General features: G+C 40.6%; 1 protein-coding gene and 1 non-coding gene across 2 annotated transcripts; both read right to left on the bottom strand.

Annotated features, from left to right (window-relative positions):
- Positions 1-4959: 4959 nt before the first annotated feature.
- On the bottom strand, positions 4960-21507 carry LOC110955487 (solute carrier family 25 member 36-A). The gene is made up of 7 exons (XM_022200503.2): positions 21052-21507; positions 18405-18569; positions 16898-16975; positions 14425-14525; positions 11487-11553; positions 10128-10417; positions 4960-8150 (listed from the first exon to the last, which is right to left on the bottom strand). Exons 1-7 carry the CDS (start codon positions 21090-21092, stop codon positions 7957-7959), a joined length of 936 nt encoding a protein of 311 aa, XP_022056195.2. The 5' UTR covers positions 21093-21507; the 3' UTR covers positions 4960-7956.
- A 340-nt stretch (positions 21508-21847) lies between these two features.
- trnak-uuu (transfer RNA lysine (anticodon UUU)) lies at positions 21848-21920 on the bottom strand. The gene has a single exon. It is a non-coding gene; the product is annotated as a tRNA-Lys (tRNA).
- Positions 21921-23379: the final 1459 nt, after the last annotated feature.

The following is a 23379-nucleotide window of genomic DNA, read 5'->3' as shown; positions in this document are numbered from 1 at the left end:
TTGTGGTCCTTTGACACATTACACAGTAGAAAACTCAGATACCCCCCATTTGGAATAGCAGTTTGGAAGTTCACATGAATGTTTTTTTCCCACTCATACAGCTCATAATTCTGAGCTGTATGCACATTCTATAACATGAATGTAGCATATGTACAGCCTAACAGCTTAGAGCTTCGTTGGAGCTTTCCTACCCCATGCAGGTGATTATAGTAAAAATAAATTAGGGAATGAAAGCAAGAGGAGATTAAGCTTTGGGTCCTACATCACAAATCAAGAAAATGACAACTAAGATGGAGAAAAAGCTACATATTAGTTTGGAGGGCTTTGCTGTGTCCCTTAGATCTCAGAACAAATAAGAATGAAGTGCTCAGAGACGAACAAGAGCTCAAAGAGAGGCAGATTGAATGCATTCTCTTTTTAATCCATGCACACAATGCAGTGTGTATAATGCCCCGTGCATGTCAGCCGTATGCTGCAGTTGAGGTTTCTGCTTCGACAGTGTGGGCTGCAGCAGATATCTGAAGCAGAGAGGGTGAGGATTGTTTGTCTGAATGTGGAGCCATGCTGCTCATGAATCCGAGCTACTGACCACTTCACCCTCGGCTACAGCTGCAGAAGACAGACAGCTGTGTGCTGCTGCACTGTTCTGGCCTGAGCTGAACTTCATGGGGAAATCGTCTGTTGAACCGCAGAGAGCCTCCACTTACTGGACTCTCAGGGTTACACTGGGGCAATGCAAGAGAGAACAGGGACAGAGAAAGAGATTTTATAAAGAAAATATGCAGTTCTACTGCAGTCTAGATCAAACTACGATTGAAAGATCCTGCTGTAAGACATTAAAGATACTTTAACAGTCAAAAGTTTGGATGCACCTTCTTATTCAGTGGTGTTACTTTATTTTCACAAATATTTACATTGTAGATTCTCACTGAAGACATCAAAACTATGAATGAACACATACAGAGTTATGTAGTAAACAAAAAATTGTAAAATAAGTCAGAACATGTTTTATATTTTTGATTCTTCAAAGTAGCCACCCTTTGCTTTGATTACTGCTTTACATACTCTTCTCTCATTGAGCTTCATGAGGTAGTCATCTGAAACTGTTTTCACTTCTCAGATGTGCCTTGTCAAGGTTAATCTGTGGAATTTCTTGCCTTCTTAATGGAGTTGGGACCATCAGTTGTGCTGTGCAGAAGTCAGGTTGGTCCACAGTTGACAGCCCTGTTTGACCAATCAGCAAGTAAAGAGAAACGACAGTCCATCATTACTTTAACAACTGAAGGTCAGTTAGTCTGGAAAACTGCAAAAACTTTGAATGTATCTTCAAGTGCAGTGGCAAAAACGATCAAGTGATTAAGTAACTTTTATTAGTATGTATGTCGGTCTTCCTCTTCATCTATGTTGTCGTCTCCTTTTTGCTCTGTGCAGTTTAATCAAAAAGTCTCAGAGATTTTGTTCTGGTTGCAGCTCAGTCAGTCACAGTTTCTCAGTTGTGCTGAGAAAGTTCTTTGTTTTTTACAGGATCTGATGCAAACAGTGAATCTAACAAATGTTGGTTATTTTTCCTGACAGAACCATGATAAGTTTAGGCTACCACTGGAAAGTTAAGACGATGTTCCAGTCAACTTTTTTGTGCTTGATCCAATCTGAGTCATTTAGCATATAGCGTCAAAGGTGTTTGCTCTAAATCACATTTAAATTAATGCAGAAGTCATTGAGCTGGACATCAAGAATGTCTCAGGTTTTACAGAAAAAAGGATGGATTTCAATAGAACATTAAACAAAAATTGTATTTCTAAATATTCCCGCATATATTAGGGAGTAAATCAACAAGTAAGTCAAGAACATGGATTATAATGTGGATTTAAAGGCATTATGGAGGATGTTTTTTTTGTTTAATTTGTCTGATTCACATAAAATGAATATACTGACCTTTAGTGGACTTGTATGTATGGTCTCTAAAAGAATAAAATATATATATATATATATATATAACTGTGGACATGGCAGGACCTGAAAAACATCAGCCAATCAATGTGCTCGGACCGAGGCGTTTGGTTTGCTCCCTTTCCTGTCAATCAAAAATCTTCCGGCTCAGGCCTAGTTACGTAGATTACGTACGCCTTGGACTTACGTGTTTTCTGTATGTGTTGCTTTGGTATAGCTTCGTAGTTAGCTGGCGACTTGTTTTGCTCATCTTTTTTTTACATAATGGCAGATAAAGATCCAGGGGGACCCAGCCGTAAAAGACAACTTCACGAGTCCTACGCAAGTTTCTGGAGGGGGGCGTTTCTTCATAAATGTTAAGAGGGGGGAGGTTAGAGGGGGGTGAGGGAGAGGTTGTATGTGCGCATTCAAAGTCGTAGGAAATTAAATCTCCTCTAATTCCTTTAAAGGCTCCATATGCTGACCATCCATTTATTGTTGTGTTTAGTGGTTGCTATGAACTCAGAGGTGTAAAATAAAAAGCCCTCTAAAGTATTGACAGGCTAATTCATCATGGTGGTGTTAATGAATGCTTCGCACTCACACTAATGGTTTGAGTGATGTGTTTATTGCAAAGCTTCACAATACATGAATACTGAAATTAAATTACACTGAAGCCGAGTCTCAGGTGCATATTGTTGCTGTTCTACATATCACATATAGAGGATGTATGATTCAGTGGAATGGCTTTCAATGGGAAAGCCTTGAATAAAAATATGGGCATGTTCCTGCCTAATAATAAAAAGGGAAACATATAAATTAGGCAAAATGCCATGTAAATGTGTAGTGATTTACTGCTTTAATTCTGGAAATGGACTGTCATTCCTGCGCCCATAACACACACACACAAGGGTATCTGTAACCTTTCTATGATAGGTCTATGCTATAATGTCTAATATATAATACATATAAAATCCTGGTGTTGAGTCGTTGTTTCAAATGTGACTTTAAATGTCAAACTTTAGAACAGAAAGCCTCCATTTTAATTTCAGTTCATCAAACTGTCCAAACAGCTAACAGCCGAGTTAATTCATATCTGACACTTCTAAACTGTGAGCGTATGTGACAGCTGCACTTGTCTAAACTGAACAGGAGCACACGGTGTGACTTTCCATCAGCTTTCCACTGACCACGTGAATAAATGTGCATCACTCTCTCATTTTGGAGACGTTCATCTAGATCCTGCTGCTGTCTGACACTGCAAGTATTTAATAGACTCAGAGGAAAGACTTCAAACAGCTGGAAGCAACAAACTGAACTTCAACTCTCGTTAATGCTTTGTCATGAAGTTTGAATGTTCTCTCTGTGCATGTGTGGGTTTTCTCCAGCTTCCTCCCACAGCCCAAAAACATACTGAGGTTAATTGGTGATTCTAAATTGTCCGTAGGTGTGAATGTGAGTGTCATTGTTTGTCTCTATATGAGGCCCTGTGACAGACTGGTGACCTGTCCAGGGTGTCTCCAGCCTTCACCATAAGTCAGCTGGGATAGACTCCAGTGACCCTATTAAGTAAGTGGTGTTTAGGCAACAGATGGATATGTCTTTCAATGCTTTTAGATGAGTATTGGTGCTGAAATGTGGACACACTCTTCCCCAAATTGCTTCACGTTGCCTGAGCATGACTGCCTGTATTTTGGACTTGTGAAAATGGTGCTCATTCACACATGAAGCCGACACAGCCACATGCTGTCAGATCAGCAGAAAAGAGCCCATGTCTGGAGTTAGAAAAGGGGTTTTGGTTGCACTGTGGGCAATGAAGCGTCCTGTGTTTTGGAGTCAGGATATCTCGACCTCTGCTGCATCAGAGCTGACTCCTCTGTTTTTAATCTCTCACTTGCAAATCTGCGTGAAAACTTAAATCGCTGGGGTGGCCCTTTAAGGTCAGACGCATGCTTCCTCTCTCAGCAGGACCTCAGAGATGAGGAATCACTTCAGCGGAAGAGAAAATTGGAATGCGTGTGCCAGGCCAATGGGCTCCAAAAAGAGGTCAGAGCGAGAAGATGAAAAGCTTGATACATACGTGAAGACTGAAAAAGGACTTTCATCTTTACACGAATCCCAAATACAGATTGGTACCCGGATTCCCTCTTCTTTTTTGTTAGGATTAAGTCAGACAACAGAACGGAGCCCAAGGCCTCTCAGAGATGCTGGAAATGGGAAAACAACATTTGCCTGACTATTTCTCTGCTCTGCTTTTCCTTCCACTCCAGTTCAGAGGTAAACAAGGTTCCAGTCATAACACTCTTCTGGCTCCATCAGGTCTTTTTTTTTTTTTTTTTGCTGCTGTTCCACGGTGTGTCCCCAATGCTCAATTTACAAGTGAGGCACAACCAACACCCCCAAGGCGCTTTGTACTATTCCAAGAACACTGGCGTTGCTGGCAGATTGTGGTGCGTGTTTTGGGAAGGCGCTCCTCCCTTTCAGTCTGACACAAAATAAATACATGTGGTGTGTGAGTCAGGCTGGTCCTGGCTGCTAGAGCTAATGTGATGATGTGCTGCTGTTGTTCAGGCCAGGAAATGAGCTGTGAATTAGGTAAGTGTGTTTTTCAGCGAGAAGCTATGCAATCATGCCGCTGGCATCTTTCTTGTCATTCATCGCGCATTTTAATCCCTTTATGCTCTGATTTAACTGGCAAAATTCACATGTTGCTTTCATCGGAAGTGTTAAGTGAGGTGCTGCAGTTAAAAGTGTGCTGTTTTGTTTCCCTCTCTCATGTGTTGGATTGAAGAATGAGGCAGCAGCAGGCTGTCATCTCTCAGTGTCTGCTCCATTGAGCTGATGGTGTGCTGGAAGAGGCAGCAGAAGGGAGCTGAGCAGGACAACACTGCCACCTGCTGGATGGAAATACACCTACACCCATCTGCCCAAAATCTACAGAACCGGAAGTACCAGTTCGCCAATCTATGTAAATTAGGATTAAATTGTATTTCAAGCACACAGTAAGAAAGGATTTCTGACAGCAGCAAAGACTTGCACTCCTTCCAATTTATTGACATTTTGTTTTACAAAAACAGGTATGAGAGAATGCATAGAGCGAGCCACACTTCGTCGGCTCATCGATGAGAACACAGAGGATGTCAGGAAAAGGCAACAATCCGTCTTAAAAAAAAAAAAAAAAGAACACTGTTTGCAGGTATTCAACTGAGTGCATACATACTCCGATGGTGTCTTACATGTAAGACACAACAGAATGGCATACAAGTCTCATTTAAGCAAGCACACACAAAACACACACATACACTCACTGGCACACAACGCAGACGTGTGGGTGCAACGGGATAACAAAGATGCGGGAGAGAATGTATCATCCGACAAAAAAACTGATACAAGTGGAGAGATGCATAGAAATGTACAGTTCCATTTTCCTCGCTCACCTTTGCTATTTTTATCTCCATGTTTTGAGTGATCTGCTGCCACCTCGACACCGAGTTTGCACAGCGGTGAAGGCAGGAATCTGACAGATTGTCCTCAAAACCTGGGAAATAAAACCAAAACTCTCTGCATGACACCACTAAAAGTAAGAGAAGATTTTTTGTTTTTTTCCATTTTTATTACATGGGTGAAATAACCCTTTAATCACACTGGGTACAGCCAACTTGCAGTACCTGTCCTCCTTTACAAGCCACGGGAGTGAAGCCAGCACCATGATAGAGAACCGCCCAATCACAACTAGCAGCAACAGGCTCCCCCACAGACTCACTACATCAATAGTGTGTGTTGATGGTGCTGTATGGAGGTATCACTACATCTCTAACACCATTAGACTGAACTGTCCTTGATGTGTCCTGGAAAACCGAACGAAAAATGTGCATTAACATAGATGACTGCCTCGAGCATCTGTTTATGAAGCAGTTTCTGCCATTAAGAGAACAACGGCACTGAGAAAGTGAGCCTATTATGGCAAAAACGCCCTGACTGCTGCACTCAGCATCTGATCTGCTAAGCAGTTAAGTGTTTGGATAAGTTATCAACGCAAGTTAAAACACAATGGAGGACAACCGCAACAGCTCAAGGTGAGAATTTGTGTTAGCATCGTGTGCTAAGTCCTTCTAAAGTTTCCCATTTATGACGAAAATGCACACGTTATGAACAGGCTAGGTTGAAGTGGCATCGTGATGTCAGGATGAGAGTTACTTCTGTGGTAACTAGGATAAGGAAGGTTGCAGTAAAACACAGTTTTTGTCATTTGAAGCATGACCAAAAATGCTAAAAACAAATGCAGAGAGCAAGCACCTTTCCATTCCATGGCAAAGACATCCACATACATAAAACACTGACCGGAGAAAAAGCTTCATTTTTTCCACACGTTGAAATGCAATGATTTTGTTTTCTGTCACAAAAACAACTCAACAAGGGGCAGGAAATGTCAAAACGATTTTTTTTTTTCTGACTGGTCTGTTTTAATGAATGTGCGCTTATGATGAACATGTTCCTGGCCACTTCCTCCACACGCTGGCTAAACCCTACAAGTTTTCCAGTGTAAACTCAAGAGGATTGTCCTCGCTCGCAAAAACAAGCCTGGATTCTCCAAGTGAGAAAAAAAATATCAATGAGATGAGCATTCTAGAGAAAGAAAAGTGCTAGAAGAACAACACCGTGTATTTCTGAGATAAAGGTAACAGGAAAATCCCCTCTCCTCTTTAGAAAATGCACTGAATGTCAGCATTTGGCCAAAACTGGGCTGACAAATGCAACACAATCACGTTAGGTTGGTATTTCATATATATATCAATATCACAATTAGTTAAAATTTGTTAATTCTATTTATTTTTACTTCACAGCATGGGTAAGTGTGTAACTTCCTTGCCTTCAGTAAAGTTACCCTCTTGTGTATTTACATTCCAGTAGTTAGAATGGTGGATTATATTCAGATTTAGTTTGGGGACTTTGAACCTCCTGTCTAACCTTAGCGACTACACTCGACCACACACGGTAAACACAAACACGTACAGGTTCAGAGGTCCGTATCATTCAGTAGACCTCACTTAAAATAAGCAGTTTTCAATCATGAAGGTATTTAGTGTAAAGAGCTGCAAAGAAGGATGTCACAGCCAACACTGGGGACGTTGAAAACCTTTGGGTGATTGTGTCCGTGATCCTGATATGTCAAACTTTCACTAAGGCCACCTGAACTCACACGATAACCAGTGTACGACTTTCCGTGTCTACATTTTGTTGTGACGGCGCAGCCAGAGCTGTGCGTCCACCTACAGCTCCTGTGCATCTCAGTCGGCTTCACATCTTCACATAAGGCATGTCTTCCATTTGCCTCCCTCCCCTCCTTCTACCCTTTGCTCCTCTGTTTATCCCACCTCTACAAGCCTCAAGCACCGGTTCCTCCTTGTTCTCGCTGACTTCAGAACCTTTGTCATATACTGACTGAGATGATGCACGGCAGCTGGTGTCTTTATATCTGGGCCTCCTGTGGTACTCTGAGGGATGCAGGAAATACTGCGTGCTACAAGTATTGTATTTAAAAAACTGCTCATCAGTATTAGAACAAAGCCTAGTGCTGAAGAGGGTCCTATATGCACTAGGTATTAAGGATCGCTGTACTTCTCTTCATTATTAGTAATGTTAGAGGCAGAATATACTCTAACTCAGGTTCTGTCTTCAGTGCTCTGAATCGGAGTTTGCACAAGCAACGTATATATCCGAAGGGAAAAGGGGATGGAGTAAAAATGAAAATAGGGCAACCGTTTCTTTGCCACCGCTAAACCAAGACCCCCCAAATCAATGCAGGGATCCTTCTGGCTCTCCTCCTCCTTGTGCCATACCCTTTGGTTATAAAACAAAACTTCCAACTTTATTTTTTAACAACCACTTGTGCCACTGAGACAAAGGTCGAGGTGCCGTCTCCGCCCAAGCAGGTTGTTAGCCGTGCTAGCTGATGTGCAGGTGCTCTCTCTTCTTCATCTCCGAACAGGGGCAGGGTTACAGAAACTGTCTGAGAGGGGGAAGACTTTAACCATTCAGGAGGTAGACCACTAACTCGTAGGTGCACATCATGATGGCGGTGTTGGGGATCTGGCGTACCAGGTGGGTGGTGAGGCCGCGGTACAGGGCGCGGTAACCCTCCTCTTTGGGCACTGTTGTTAGAGTCTGGAAAAAGGAGCGGTACTTGGTGCCCTCTTCACGTAGCCGCGTGCGGATCACTTCTGCAAAGTCAAGAGAAGAGGAAGGGGTTAAAGGAAAATCAAACACAGGGCAGCTTCATTTGTATAGCACATTTCATACATGAGGGCAACTCAATGTGCTTTACATGAAAGCATTAAGAGCATTGAGACCATTCAGACAAGCATCAAAGAGCACAATTACAATGATAAATATAATAAAACACAGAAAAGAAAAGGAAAATTAGAAATATATTAAGAACTAAAATTACAATTTGCATTTAAAACAAGTTAAAATAAGCTAGAATAGGAAAGCAGTGGCAAACAGAAAAGTCTTGAGCTTTGATTTACAAGAAGTGGGAGTTGAAGAGGACCTCTAGCTTTCATATGAGACGGGTTCTGATCAAGGTTTCTTCCCATTAAAAGGGAGTTTTATCTTGCCACTGTCACCTTAGGGCTGCTCTGGGGGTTCAGGCATATGGGCTCTGTAAATGGTCTTGAGACAATCTGAACTGTAATTGGCGCTATATTTAAAAAAAAAGGAATTAAATTGAATAGTTCCAGATATGTGTAGCATCATGAGTAAACGCTACTTCATCATGTTTAGTTCTAACTCTAGGGACTGAAAGCAGACCAGCACCCGATGACCTCAGAGGTGAAGATGGTTCATAAAGTGACAGCAGATCAGCTGCAGTTGTCCTCAAAATTATTCATACCCCATGAAAAATAACATTCTTTATCAGATTCTGCATTTGCAATAGGTATTATATTTGTATTTCCTCACTATCTTTTTTCTTCTTGTTGCTATGTGCAAATTCACACATGAGCGTCTAAACTTCACTCACATATAGGAATAGATATGGCCAAAAGTTAGCTCTCACTGATGTTCAGAATTATTCAGACCTCTGGCAACGTTTCAGAAAAATATATTTTTTTGGTTTAAATTCCTAATAATTTACTAATTTTTGGCCTAAATTTATTTCAACAAAAGTAAGACAAAAAACCCCCAAAACAAGACAAGAATACTGTGAAAATGAGACACAAAACGTCAAAAAATTAGACAAACACCACAAAATAAATCAAAAATAGAGACAAAAAAATCAGACGAGCAAGTTACAAAGCAACAAAAAAGGATAAACGACAAAAATGAGGCAAAAAAGAACACAAGATGACATGAAAAACAACAAAAAAGCAAAACACAAAATGACGAAAATAAGACAAACGCAAAACAAGACGAAAAGGAAACACAAAACAACAAAAACATGAGACGAACGACAAGTCAGACAAAAAACAACAAAAACAAGACAAAATATTACAAAAACAAGACACAAAAGTGACAAAAACAAGACACCAAACAACAAGGAAATTGACAAACAACACAACACAAAACAAAAAGAGGCAAAAAAATTCAACAAAAAGTTACATAGCAACAAAAAAATGGACAAACGACAAAAACGACAAAAAACAAAATGACAAAAACTACACACAAATCAACGAATAAAACAAAGCACAAAATGACAAAAATAGGACAAAAACCACAAGCGAGACTAAGAGGAAACACAAAACGACAAAAAGTAGAAACAAAATGACAAAAACATGAGACGAAAATCAGACAAAAAAAAGACAAAAACCAACAAAAACAAGACAAAATATTACAAAAATGAGACACAAAATGACAAAAGAACAATGAACAGTCTATCATTTTACTTTAGGATCAAAACAAATTGTCATAGTCTAGAATTTATTTTACATTTTTAGTTTTACAAAAATTACAATCTGCACTTAGTGTCTTCTCTGGAATTTTTACACTTTGAGGGCCAGATTGGACCCTCTGGAGGGCTGCTTTTGGCCTGCGGGCCGCATGTTTGACACCCTGGCCTAAACCATTCAGTGCTTTATCAATCATCAGCAGGATTTTAAAATCTATTCTCTGGCAGACAGGAAGCCAGCGTAGAGATCTAAGAACCGGAGTGCTGTGACTCGAGCAGCAGCTTTCTGGAGCTGCAGTCGTCTGCCTCTTACCATGAGGATAAGCAATAGATGTGGCACAAGTCTTGGAGGTGGCAGCAGCAAGCATCATTCCAACAAAGTCTGAAGCATCTTTCGACGTGTCCTCTTCCTCATCCATGTTCTGCGGTGCCTTGGCCTCCAAGAGGCGCCGCTTAATGTTTTCATAGATCACAAAGTGGATCACAGTCTCTGAGATACCGGCGTAAGACGCTGACATTCCCCTGTAGAAGCCTCGCAAGCCGTCTGCCTGATACACCCGCCGCACACACTCAAACGCACTCATCCGTCGCTCACCTCGATTCCTGAGAAAAGACAAAAAAAAGATAGGTTACAATCTGTACAGCAAACAGAATTCACTGACAATTCGGATAAGAAAAACTTTCCAAAAAATTTTAAGGTGGAAAGAAATGGAAGAAACTTTAAGAAGAGCAACGAAGGAGGCATCCTGTTTCTAGAATGTAACAGAAGCTGTGTGTACAGAACGACATATTAAATTCACAGGATGAACATATATGACATACAGAAACATGTAATACAAGTACGATGCATGACCTGAGCCACAGACCTGACCTACATGAACTCCTTACAAATGAAAGTTCACCTTTATCTATCTGACACTGAATGATAACAACACGGCTCATGCACAAACTCCTCAACAACTAATCGACTATTTTAAAAAAGTATCCAAGGATTAAACGATAACGAACATAAGTATTGGTCGCAGACCGATTTAGCAATGCAAATAACAAACAGTCAGTGTTTTTAGTTTGTGTTTGGTGGTGGTGTTGTTTTGGACTTGCTGCATAAGTTTTAGAGTTCAATGACCCCCAAGTGACAATATTACCAAAGACAGGAAAAACTAAGTGTAGAGCAAAAAAAAAAGAACAACCTCTGCAAAAATGACTTTTGTTAATGTTTGCTTGAAGCTTTGTATTGTTCCCAAGTCAGATTTGCAGGTGGAACAGAGTCTTATGCATGTCTGTCTGCCACTAGGAGTCTGCAGAGCCGCAAAATTTCAAATCCTACAAACAGGACCTTCATAAAGATGCTGGGCATATATAATAAGGTCATATAAACTTCTTAGTTGTATAAACCACACTATGGTAGTAAATGGGTTTAACATACAGGTGTGACAATGTCTCTCAGCTCCAAACAAAAGCAGCAATGTTTCTGGTTTTAACTGTAAATGGAGACACTACAATAAAATGGAGGGGTGTCTCTTTACAGTGGTATAAAGCTTTGACTGCACGAAAATTGTTAGTATGGTAGGATGGCAACTATCTGTATTAAAGCTAAAACAACACATCAAATGTTAGTGCCTCTACTTGACAGATGGGATTTATACAGCTCATAGCACAGTGCCATGTTTACCTTGCATCGAGCTGTAGTCGAGTCTTTATGAGCCATATTGGATTGGTTGCTGTGATGGCTGTAAAACCTGAGGAGGGAAAAAACAACGGATTACACTTCCAGAGAGTAAAACCACATGCTAACATCCAGCTAATGTGTAAATGATTTTTAAGCTGTATTCATGTTGGTAATGGAACAAACAAAAACAGTGTTAACATGTTCTTTTGATAAAATAAAAGGCACAAAAGCAGCTTAGAAGGGAAAATGAGTTCTTTACAGACTACTGTGTGTGCAACTGCATGTCCAAAAAAAATGTATGTTGTGATAACAGCAGTAAAAGAAAAAAAAGGCTCCATCTTATCCAGTGACTTACATGATAAGGGAGTAGAGGATGGAAATACGGAGAGAGGAAGAGAAGAACCAGATATAAAAGGAAGCACAGATCTGTGGTGAGTACTCACGCAGACCAAAGTAACTCCTCACAGATGCAGCTAGAGACCCCTGGTGGTGTGGGGGTCTCATGCCCTTGCGAGAGGAGAGCTACGGTAGAGTAAAAGCCTAAAACAGACACAGGCTTGTGTGTAGCAAAATGACCGGCATGCAACCATTTAACTTCCCATTCCCACCATTATCCCACAGGATTTAACCCACCATTATCCAAAACCTCTCCCACACACCCTGACCCAGCAGAACGGACATGGTGGTAGAGTACAGATGAGTCCGTGTTCATCAAAACAAATGCCTTGACTTAAAAACAGCGACGATTAAAATCACCAATGAAAGCCCTATACAGGAGTTTAAAGGTCAGTCTCTACACTAGTGGATGTAATTGAGTGCATTTTAGTAACTAAGCACAGAATTATTTTGAGGCACTTGTACTTCCATTTTATGCTACTTCACACTTTAAGTTTACTACAATACATTTTGTTTAACCCTTGTTTTTTTTTTATTAGGTGGTTATGGACTTAAAGATTTCTTACCCTGTGTTCAGATTGTCCACCAAGTCACTTGCCAGCTACATAGTGTTTGCTATACAGAAGAACACTGCTACAAAATTTTGCTCCAGATATTCGTATTCATTTCTGTTGCATAAATAATCATCTGCACCACATTTGAAGCCATGATTTCACAACGTTGCTATTTTTAGATGGGTACACTTTGTAATTTCGTAACACTCTCTATCCCCAAGGTTCCCACTGTCTTTGGCCGGAATTCCTTTCGCTTTACTGCAGCAATCGATTGGAATTCCCTCCAAAAATCTCTGAAACTGTCATCACTTCCATCACCTTAAATCTTTAAGCAGAAGCTGCAGCAGACCCTAGCTGACCACTGCACATGCTGTCTGTTTTCATTGAATTGCTGGCATTAATTTATGGTGCTTTTAATCTCTGTTTAAACACTTGTGTGTCCCTTTTTGTATATGTATTGTTTATTTGTTATCTTTCTTCCTGCTGGGGCCTCTTGCCAGGTCATCATTGTCCATACACCCATTCTCTAAACACCGCTTTATCCTCATTAGGGTCGCGGGGGGTGCTGGAGTCTATCCCAGCTGACTCGGGCGAAGGCAGGGGACACCCTGGACAGGAGGTCATCATTGTAAATGAGAAATTGTTCTCAACTGATCTTACCTGGTAAAATAAAGAATATCTCTCTATAACATTGAAATTAAACTCTATGACACAAATCTGTCCACGCTAACTGGAATAAATCATACACATATGGAGAAACTTCACAGATTTTCTTCTCTCTAATCTTAGTCCTGCACATGCTACAAGACTTGAAAATAATGGTGTATCACACACTATAAGCTATGATTTAGTCAGGGAGCAGTGACTCCTCAAGTGATCATTTGGGGAAGCAAAATGGAGACTGTGGTGCAACTATCTAACTATCGTGGGCAAGTGGCTAATCCGAACACAGGCTGAGTTTGTTTCTAACCTTGTTCTTGTGACCACTTGAGGTTCACGTATCATACCTGATAATCTACCGTCAATAACGTTTGTTGTACCACTGGATACCTATAATTACATGTGGGTTAACAAAAAGGGTCTCATTTGGTACAGATCGAGCACGATTAGTAACGCACAGGCTATGCAAATAAAACTAGTGAGAAAATATATGAGTAAGGCTCTAAAATTAACATCCGCACTCAGCTGTATGCGTCATGTGTTGGCAAATTAATCGTCAGACTGTCGAAACCTCATCAAATGTCAGCTCGGCTCAAGCAGCTCTGGCACTAAAGAGCATGGGGTTTGCCACTGGAGGGAGACGCACTGACAAATGTTGACCTTGACTGGCTTGTTGAAAGGTCTAAGTCATGGTGAGCTAAAAGTGGCACTTCCGTGGACCCGTCAGAGTCACCCATATGCACACAGAAGCTCACAGTAGCCGTCTGACTGACTGACTGACTGACTGACCTACATCGTACTGGTTCACCATTCCCAACTGGAACAGAGCACAGAGGATCAGATAACCTACCCTTGACATGCAAAGCATCAGAGGAGAATAGTAAGGTATTTAAATCTGACCTCAACACATTTTTAATTAAGCTGTTGTAAGGCAGCAAAGCTGGCAGCACATTTGGGGAAAAGGTTAAAAAGAAAAACAGGATAAGCTTGGTTTTAAATAAACAGAGTCCTTGAGAGAATGTGGACTGTCAAACTTTGTTTTACATAAATCCTATGAATCTAACACAACACAAACTAGTTCTGCCACCTTTTGTTCTCTACAGAGGGACCAATGTAAAAGCACAGGCTGTCAGCAGCACCTACACTACTCAAGCCTGATCTTAAATCTAACGCCGCTATTTGTCAAAGCTTACCAGCACTGAACCAGACACGGCCCATTTGCTCAGAACTCCTGACAAGAACACTGGAAACATTCCCCAGGTTACAGCATTTGAAACAAAATACAATGCATGGTGGTGCATGGCAGTCTGCTACCTCAGATATATCATTACCTGCCATTCCAGCCGACACCATGTGCACCTGCGTGGAGTCAGGTTCCATCACGCTGTTCAGTTTCTCTTTGGCAGTGGAGTAAGCAGCAAAGTAGATTGCTCTGTCGGAAACAAAGGACAAAAAGGGTCAGCTTTTGTGACAGTAGGACGAGGCAGGACAAGTAATAAATGCCATGTTTTTGTGTTTCAGCGTGGACCTAATTAGTCTCTGACACTGCCTCCAGTAGCAACGCAGCTTATCAATTAGACTTCATTAGCAAGTAAAACTGTCCCCACGTCAGGCTCGGTTTAACGAGCTTTAAAGATTCATGAGGTGTAAAGCCAAGAGCAGAGCTAATATTCTGAGCATATCAGCAGAGTGGGACCTATGAGCTATTCAGTGGAAAAAGTGCCAGCTTTCAATTACTCTTAAATAACCTTTACTTGATTTGACCAATTAAAAGAGTCATGATTATGTTAATGCTTGTGTCTAAATATAAGTGCTGCTTTTTTCCCTAGTAATAGCACTGTGCAGCGTGCAGTCTGGTTCATTTGTTAAACCGTGTGTCAAATTTACTTAGTCAGACTGCTAATGATGCTTGAAACTCATCCGTCACTGAGACAGTGTTTGCGCACTCATTTTGAAATCAGCTGAGGAGATCCTCCCTGCTGCTGCATCAGCATTCAGTCATGTGAGATGTTAACAAAACACTCCAGATGTTCGTAGCACTGGCACCTGTTTGCTGCCATTAGCCACCACTTTACTCCGCTCATTATCACTCAGAGCAGTCAATGACAATGACACGTAACCGCAGTCAGGTACAATGTTTCCTAGACATAAACCCAACGCTGTTTTCAAAATGCTGCTGCTGTTGTTGTTGCCAGGTTTCTAAAGAAACCTATCACTATGCAGCAAGCGGTGCAGAAACAGTTGAGAAAGCCATGAAGACGAATGGCACCTTAACGACCACGGACCCCTGATGTCTCTCTGTCACCAAGTAACCTCAAGGAATCCTGTCATGGTTGCATAATACCACTGTTTGTCACAGCCACACATACAGTACAAGTAAGCACGCTCAACATGGAAACTGGACTTTTTCTGAAATCCTCTTGGAAATGGTGCCTTTTAATAAGGGTGATAAACTTATAGAAATGAAAGTCTGAAACTGGTGAAACTGACATTTTGTAGTCATTCTCATAATTTAAATAAAACGGACACTTTCAAATCCATCCACTTCAACTCAGGAGTTCCAGACAAAGTGTCAGTGATGAGAGTATCTTTGGAAAGTATTAGCTGGAACCAAATTTATTCAAGTTTCAAATGGTCTATAAATAAGTATACAACATTTTTCTGGACAACGTTTACCCTTATTGTTACATTACCCCGAATCTTGACTGCTGATTTCTCAGTCCCTTCTTAATTTTAGACTAGTCGACTTTCCATTTAATCAATGGGAAATTAGTTGTTCAGAATAACCCTAGCACAGAGCAGTACTTTTGGACTAATGCACTCTGGACACACGAATTTAAGAGAAAGTTGTTTAGCCACAATAACAGTAGACGTGTGTGGCAGCTTTTCAGGACTAGAACTTCATACCAAATGCATAGCATTGTGGTGGAAATGTTATGGTTTGGGGTTGTGTCACTGCCTCAGGGACCGGGCTGCTTTCAGTCATTGATTCAACTGTGAAAGAGTGCTTAAAGACAATGCAAGGCAGTGTAACAGGATAACGATCCAAAGTATAGTGCAAATCTACCAAGGAATGGCTCCCCTCGCCAAAAAAAGATCAGGCTTGTGGAATGCCTTAGTCAAGGAAAAAAGCCCACTGAAATGTTGTAGGGAATTTAGGGTCAAAAATTTTAGAAAGTTAATGTCAGAGACTGATGGATGATTATACATAACATGTACAAGGAGTTATTTCTGCTACAGAGGGAAAAATAACCTACTGATCCCAATGATGTACTTCATTTTTTCATGGAACAATATTACTTCTATGATATTTTATTGAATAAATTAAGGGGAAAGAAAGGTTTTTCCTTGTGTTTTTACGCATACTATCTCTATTTGCAGGGATTGCTCTTCAGAAGTTCAAAAGTCTTCCTATCTAAATATGATAAAAACACAATAATTTTTACTCATCCTCACCTATTCACTTATTTCATTATATATATATACGACTCTACCCACGTCTCTGAATCCATGAACTACCACTGAACAATAACAGTTCATTTTAAAGAAGTCTTCAGCCCAGATTAGACATTTAGTATTCAGTTACATTCCAGTGTTGAAAATAATCAAATAATCGCAGCTGGATGTTCGGTTGTTTGCTTGAAAACTGACAAATAAATACTGACATTTACAGTTTAAATAAATGTCCAACCCGTCAAACCTAGCAGGTACTCGACAAACTTTCTTTTGTCGAGTACTAAATGTTCATTTCATACTCAAAGGGGGTGCACATTACTAAGAATATGACAGTTGTATTAGGCTTACCTGGAAGGTGCCACACCCACTAAGTTTGGCCCCAAACCCCTGAAGAGAGAGCGAGGTCCTTCTTTTTCCAATATCAATCTGAATAAACACACAGAAAAACATGATTGTTCCGCTACATGCACAATAAAGGGTTCTGCTTCTTGTCGATGGATGTACAGGTTTCTATGAATGTTGTCCAGTCTACGGTAATGCCGTGTAGAGGTGTTGTATAAATAAAAAAATTATGAACTTATCTGACACCAGTTTAAGTTTTTTTTCCCCCCAAACTCACGAGGGTGTTGATGACAGTCCAAAACAACAGCAAAATATAAAGCTAGAGGCCCAATTGTTTGTAGGTTTTGTATCAATATTGAGCACCATCGTGTTTAAAACTCTCTACAAGTGTCAGGAGAACCTTTAGCCTACATTCAAAGCCTTAAAACCAGCAGAGGATCTAAGAATAGAAAAACTGTCCTGCAACGCTCTGGGATTGTTAAGTGTAATGAAAACGCTGCAGGTTCCAGGGACACATAAGAACACTTACATAAAGATGTATCAGTTAGTTTTTTCATCATAAGCTGCTTTCCAAACAAGCAGTGTAATTTAACTTACGACCTAAAATGCATTCTCTTACTTCTTAGTGTCTGTGAACAGCTCACTAAAACCTAATGAGTTTCAGTCTTCTTAGTCATGTGTCATAAATACTGGTGTAGCAGGATCGACTTAATTCGCTGCAAAGTGCAAGAACTGGCCAGAAAACCTTGCTGAAATTTTTATAAAGTCTCACCCACCACACCCTATTACCCACTGCTGGTATCACATAATTCATACCTGCATTCAACAGCAGCTGAAGAACATGCCAAAATATAATTAGTTAGGGATACACTGCTTGCCTACAGGGCAAGGTTGCAACTGCTGTGGTGACTGGCAGTGCATGATTTAACCCCGTGAATCTCAAAGGTGGCATGTTGCCATCAAACATTTTTCCGGAGGTTCAGAGCTCTTCTCTTCAGAAAAAAAAAACACAGCCATTCTCCTCATTGTGGACTGGATCTAATTTCCCAAAACATCATAACTGGCAATCTACCCCGGTCTAAAGTGGTACTTCAGTAATTGGACATAAAATAGAAAAAGACCTGCAATAACAGACACGTTGAGTCATGATAGAAGACACGTTTATGAAGATCCTGCTAAATAAACACGTAATAAAAGAGGGATTTGTGATGAAATTTCCTGTTTGGCTAAAGATGTGTGCTCCTGCGTGTAATTTTCCAAAGGGTGAGGTTGTGGAGCTGTGTTCCAGGGAGAGGTTAGTCTTGCCAGGGGGGCATCGGCCAGATTGCACAACAGCAACAGCGAGCTGCCTGTTGAGGAAAGAGCCATGACTCTGCAGCCAGACCTCTCTGGGAGAGCACAGACCATAGCTCTACTTGTTGTAGTTACAGCTCAAACAATGACTATGCAGTCATGTAATCACAATATATATTCTGTATGTGTGACAAAATGGCAAAAGCTGTTGAGTACCCACTTGAGACAGTGAAGGGGGCCTGGTGGGGACATGCGGGCCACGCTGGCCCCGTTGACAGTGCTGAGCTGAACCTCAGACACATAGAGGGTGATGGAGGATGACTGCAGACGGGTCTTCACTACTTCCAGTGGACAAGTCAATATGGCTCCCACCGTGCCCCCACATCTGGCACGAGGACAGAGATGGAAAAAATGTCAGTGAGATAGCGAACAATGTCCACGTCCAGCTGACAAAACAAGACAAACTGACAATTCCTTATTTTCATTTGCAAAAGGTGTGCAAAGGGTTGCATAACTGAATTAACCAATGACGCTGTTTATGGAATCCTGAATATTCCTGGCATGCAGACAAGAAAAAGTGCAGTGTGGGAACAGAGAGCCAGTCAGGAATGTTTTGTGTTTCTTGTGGACAGAAAGCTTCTGTCCAGTGCCACACTATTTCCACACTCACCGATTTATACGTTTTCATATAGCAGAGAACCATAAACAGTCAAATAAAAGGGAAATATTTTGGTTTTTAAGCAGGCTTGAGGGTTGGGCCTACCTCGGGCCACTATACCTTTAATACAACCAGACCATAAAGGCAATCAATAATTTCTCTAAAACTCCAGAAGACTGTCTAAAAATTCTTAGCAGCACTTTTGCTGTCCTTAAAGATTCTCTTAGCCAACTAGCTCAAACATTATCCCATCTCATGTTGGGAAAACTAGTTCATGACATGATTCCCGAGTGATCAATCAGTTCCTAAAGCAAAACAAACATGGCAGCCTGCCAGCTACCTGGACAGGAAACAAAGCTGCATATTGGAGAAGTGAATTGATTTTTAAATCAAACCTTAGCATTTCCAATCAGCATGAGAGAGGCACACAAAATGTCAAGAATGTCACAATATAAACAGAGCTACCTTTCTTCTACATGTTCAGTAAGAATGTACCAAGGTACTGCCTTTTCACAAAGACATACTAAAAACTTTGAAGACTGGTTTAAACAAGCGCTAGCACATTCCCCAAAACTGTGCCACCAGAGTTTGCAGAAGCAGAGCTTTGGCTGGAAGTAATGACCGTTACTGTAGGAGTTTATATGATAACTGAACTAGTTTTGCACAACAGAGGGCAGGAAGTGGTTTAAACTCTTGACAGACACAATTTTTCTTAATTCAAAGAAGCCAAATCTGCCACAGTTTTTTTTTTGTTGTTTACCCTGGGAATAAAGCTACTACAAGAGGGAAGGGATGCTAGTTGACTGAATATGCTATGTCTGTTGGGATTTAGGAACAGAGTAATAACTTTAAAAATAAAACCTTTTTACTACTATTATAGATAGAATATTTTATTTGGATGATTAGTGGCTTAAATGTATTCAAACAACCTGGTCTTTTCAAACATTATCAGTAAATTATCTTTTAGAGAAACTGATGGACACCAGAATATTCAAAAAGGGTATTATTATACAACCAACTCTGACAAATTCCGTGGCACCTGCTCAGGTACCAAATGTAGGAAAGACTGTTAAAGCGACAGCACAAAAACATTATCTACAAGGGCTGTATAAAAAACATTTAACCAAACAGGGCTGTGCTGAGCAGGGCCGGGTCGGGCAAGTGCACATAAAAAGCAAGACTGACAGAAGTTATCTATAGTTAGGGTTAATTTTCAATCAGGACCAAAGCAAAGGCAGAGAGAAAAAGTCCTGTCAACACAGTTTCAGCAGAGGTAAGCTAATGTGTGACAGGCAGCTACTATACAGAGAGAAAACACGAAACTAGAGTAGTTATAGCAAGCATGAGAGTCATATTCAATCTTACATAGGCCCGACCTTGATGAAGAAATGTAATATCCCTAAAAGGTACAAAACACATTTACGCAACGCTATCGGCATTCTTAATTTTAATACGCTGTTTGTAATCTCTCTGCCAATGTAGTCACATGCTCATCTCCACAAAAGGAAATAAGTACTTATGATGCTTCATGTCTCAGCTCATTACCTGGAAACTGCCTGTGGAAAGATGGCATGATTATGAAGAATTTACTTTTGTAATGCACACAGGCTCATGCTGATTCACCCATTTTCTAAGGCTGTGTGCACTGTATTAAAAGAATTTGGAAGGTGAAATTAGCTTTATTGGTACATCAAAACAGCATAGATTGCCCTAGAGTTTCGACGTTTCGATATTTCTCTCTGGATTATTAACACTATTCTCTGGGTGACCTTTAATGGCTCCCTGCCCACGTTTGTTTTGATACACATATGACACCGATACTTGAAACCAGCACTATCCTATATATAGCCAATGTTAGGGTCTATTTAGAAAGATATAATAAACCATTTCTGCTACTACGACTTATAGAGAACACGCGTTCACAAACCAGCCATTTCATTCATACAATGAAATGTCATTGAAATGTCAACTCCTACGGGTGCACATGCATGGACAAGATTGGCCAACTTACATACGACTCGCTGATGCCAAACACAAATCTCCAGGTTAACATTGTGACATTAACTAAACCCCAACTGCACGAAAACACATAACAAAAATATCATAGTATGGTCAGCTATACCCGGCTAGCAACGGCGGTTAGCCCTGAGCGTGTAGCTAGCTAGCTCGGCTCTGGCGTGTATGTGACATAAGGGAAGAAAATACTCACCCTCCAGCAAACAGATGAACTAAAGTGTCTCTTTGACTCATTCTGTATCATATTCGGGAACCGTCCACGGGGCAGCACACGGGGGACAACGGGAGAGGGCGTGAGGAGCCTGGGGAGTAACGACCCCGACGTTGAGAGCGATGGATACTCAGTGCGTCTGTGTTGTGGTGGAGGTCAGCTGCGTGTAGAAAACGACGGTATGCGAGAGCTAACTCGGCTACCTCGCGTTAGCTGTCAAAGCTAACGGCTTTGCGGCGGTAAAGGTAGATGTCAGAGCGGCAGGCTGTCGTCTCCTCCTTTTGGAACGGGATAATGCTTCACCATAGTGTGCGCGTGTTTAATGTTGGCGAGTAATTCCAGTCTTGTAATAATAAGAGTGACTCGACACGGCCTCCCTCACTTTGACGTGCTCTACCCCTCTGAAGGCTCTGCGGGTCAATGTTTATCGTCGAATGGGAAGCCGCAAAACAGAGACGCCGATTGGCCGAGGAGCCCCCGAGCCCGCCCCGTCACTACTGCTTCATGTGATATGATTTTTATTTGATATTTTCACGGAGGAATAATCAGTTAAACAACTGATGCAACTCCGAAAAGACACGTCACCGACTCGTTTACTTTCGCTTGTGTTGGTTCCACAAGAAAATGAGTAATCACACATAATACTGCCGCCAACGGCTACAGGTACATATGAGCTAATATTGGAAGAATTGCTCTCTAGCTGTAGACATGAATGGTCATTTTCAAATCAAGCAAGTTTTGTCCAACGAGACGAATTCTCTACTTTTAAAAGCACTATCGCCCGAACAGGGACTTGAACCCTGGACCCTCAGATTAAAAGTCTGATGCTCTACCGACTGAGCTATCCGGGCCCTGAAGTTACCGTAATGACCATAATATTTTAAGAAATCTTCATTTCGTATTGTGAAACATGTCATGTTTGAAAAAAACGTGAAAAACGTCTAAAAATCCCAATTGATAGATAATTAATATCACAAAAGTAGATTTTTTTTGGTAGCAGAAGGTGCTGGGTCTGTAAAAATGTTGACAGGACACCTCCACCTGCAAAATAAGTCTGCTTTTGTATTGAATTTTCTCCTTTTGAAAATTCAAGTGAGACTTTTATAGGTTAAAGTGTGTTTTTTGGGTCGCAGGAATTTTTTTTGCCAAGTTTTGCCAAGACTTACCACTGAGGGGGGAAAGGTAGTTCGTTAGCTTATAGTGAGGCCTCAAGACTTTATATACAGTCTATATGGGGCCTCCACAATATAGCCATTTCTGAATCCCTGAAAAGAGGATATATCACTACAGTACAAAAGAAGATTAGAGCCACTGCAAATTTGTAAGTGGGATCTGACTTTATTTGTTTGATTGTTTTATATTTCAGAATTCTGAGCTCAAAGCCTAAAGCATTGTGAGAAGCAGCAATACATTTTTTGACATTTCTCTCTTTTGTTTCTGTCAAAACTTAAAATTCAAAGTATGAAGTGTGAGTCCATCAGAAACCTCGAAATTCAGAAAAGTCAGAATTCTAACATTAAAGTCAGAATGTTGAAAAGTCTGAACTTGGAAGAACTACAATTCTGAAAGGAAAAACTTTTTCAAAAGGTCTGAACTGACTGAATTCTGAAGGGTAAAAATTCTAAAAAGCCTAAATTCTAAGTATAAAGTCTGAAATTTGAGTCTGAAGTCCAATTTTTTGGGGGGAAATGTGGAAATATACCAGCAAAGAGGAGAGAAATGTGAGAAGGAGTCCAGGGGGAGTGTCACCACAAGATACTGACTATAATATCTGTGTTTGTAATATGTACAGTTCACAAATATATGGCATTGGCATGTAAAACACAATTCAGAAAGTTTGCCATTAGGTGGAAATCAATTGTTAAACTTGTAAAGTAAAAACATCTTTTACTTCTGCCATTTCTTGTCCAAATAGAGGAACAGTTCTAACAAAAAAAAAAAAATTATTTTTTTTTTTGCTTTGTCAATCACAGAGGCAGAGAGAGTCTTCTTCCTGAAGGGAAGGGATGTTACTCTACCAATGTATTTCCTGCAGTGCCATTGAATCACTGCTGAATCACACATTCTTTATGTCATTACAGTATTAGAAGAAAAAAATCCAAATTGTCACCTTAAACTTAGAATTTTTGAAGAACTCAAGTGTTTTACAGTGGCCCCATCCTCCTCTGTACTATACTTTCTTCATTTCATTGCATTTAAATCACAGTGTAAGTTTACATAAACCTGTAAAGACCCCTTTAAGATTTCCCTATGTCAGACCAGATGCTTTTTATAGTATCATACGAAAGGACTGTCTCCTGACCTGTGTGA

This window comes from Acanthochromis polyacanthus, chromosome 13, assembly GCF_021347895.1.
Source record: "Acanthochromis polyacanthus isolate Apoly-LR-REF ecotype Palm Island chromosome 13, KAUST_Apoly_ChrSc, whole genome shotgun sequence".
Taxonomy (NCBI): domain Eukaryota; kingdom Metazoa; phylum Chordata; class Actinopteri; family Pomacentridae; genus Acanthochromis; species Acanthochromis polyacanthus.
The sequence above is the reverse complement of the archived record's forward strand: the minus strand, read 5'-3'. Positions and strand labels throughout refer to the sequence as shown.

What these genes read in the sequence shown, in the direction of transcription:
- LOC110955487 (XM_022200503.2), bottom strand. Translation starts at nt 21,092, where the DNA reads ATGAGTCAAAGAGACACTTTAGTTCATCTGTTTGCTGGAGG. An exon ending in GTTCATCTGTTTGCTGGAGG is followed by an intron (nt 18,570 to 21,051) that starts GTGAGTATTTTC and finishes TCCTCGTGCCAG; the next exon opens with ATGTGGGGGCACGGTGGGAG. An exon ending in ATCTATTGCTTATCCTCATG is followed by an intron (nt 8,151 to 10,127) that starts GTAAGAGGCAGA and finishes TTGACTTTGCAG; the next exon opens with AAGTGATCCGCACGCGGCTA.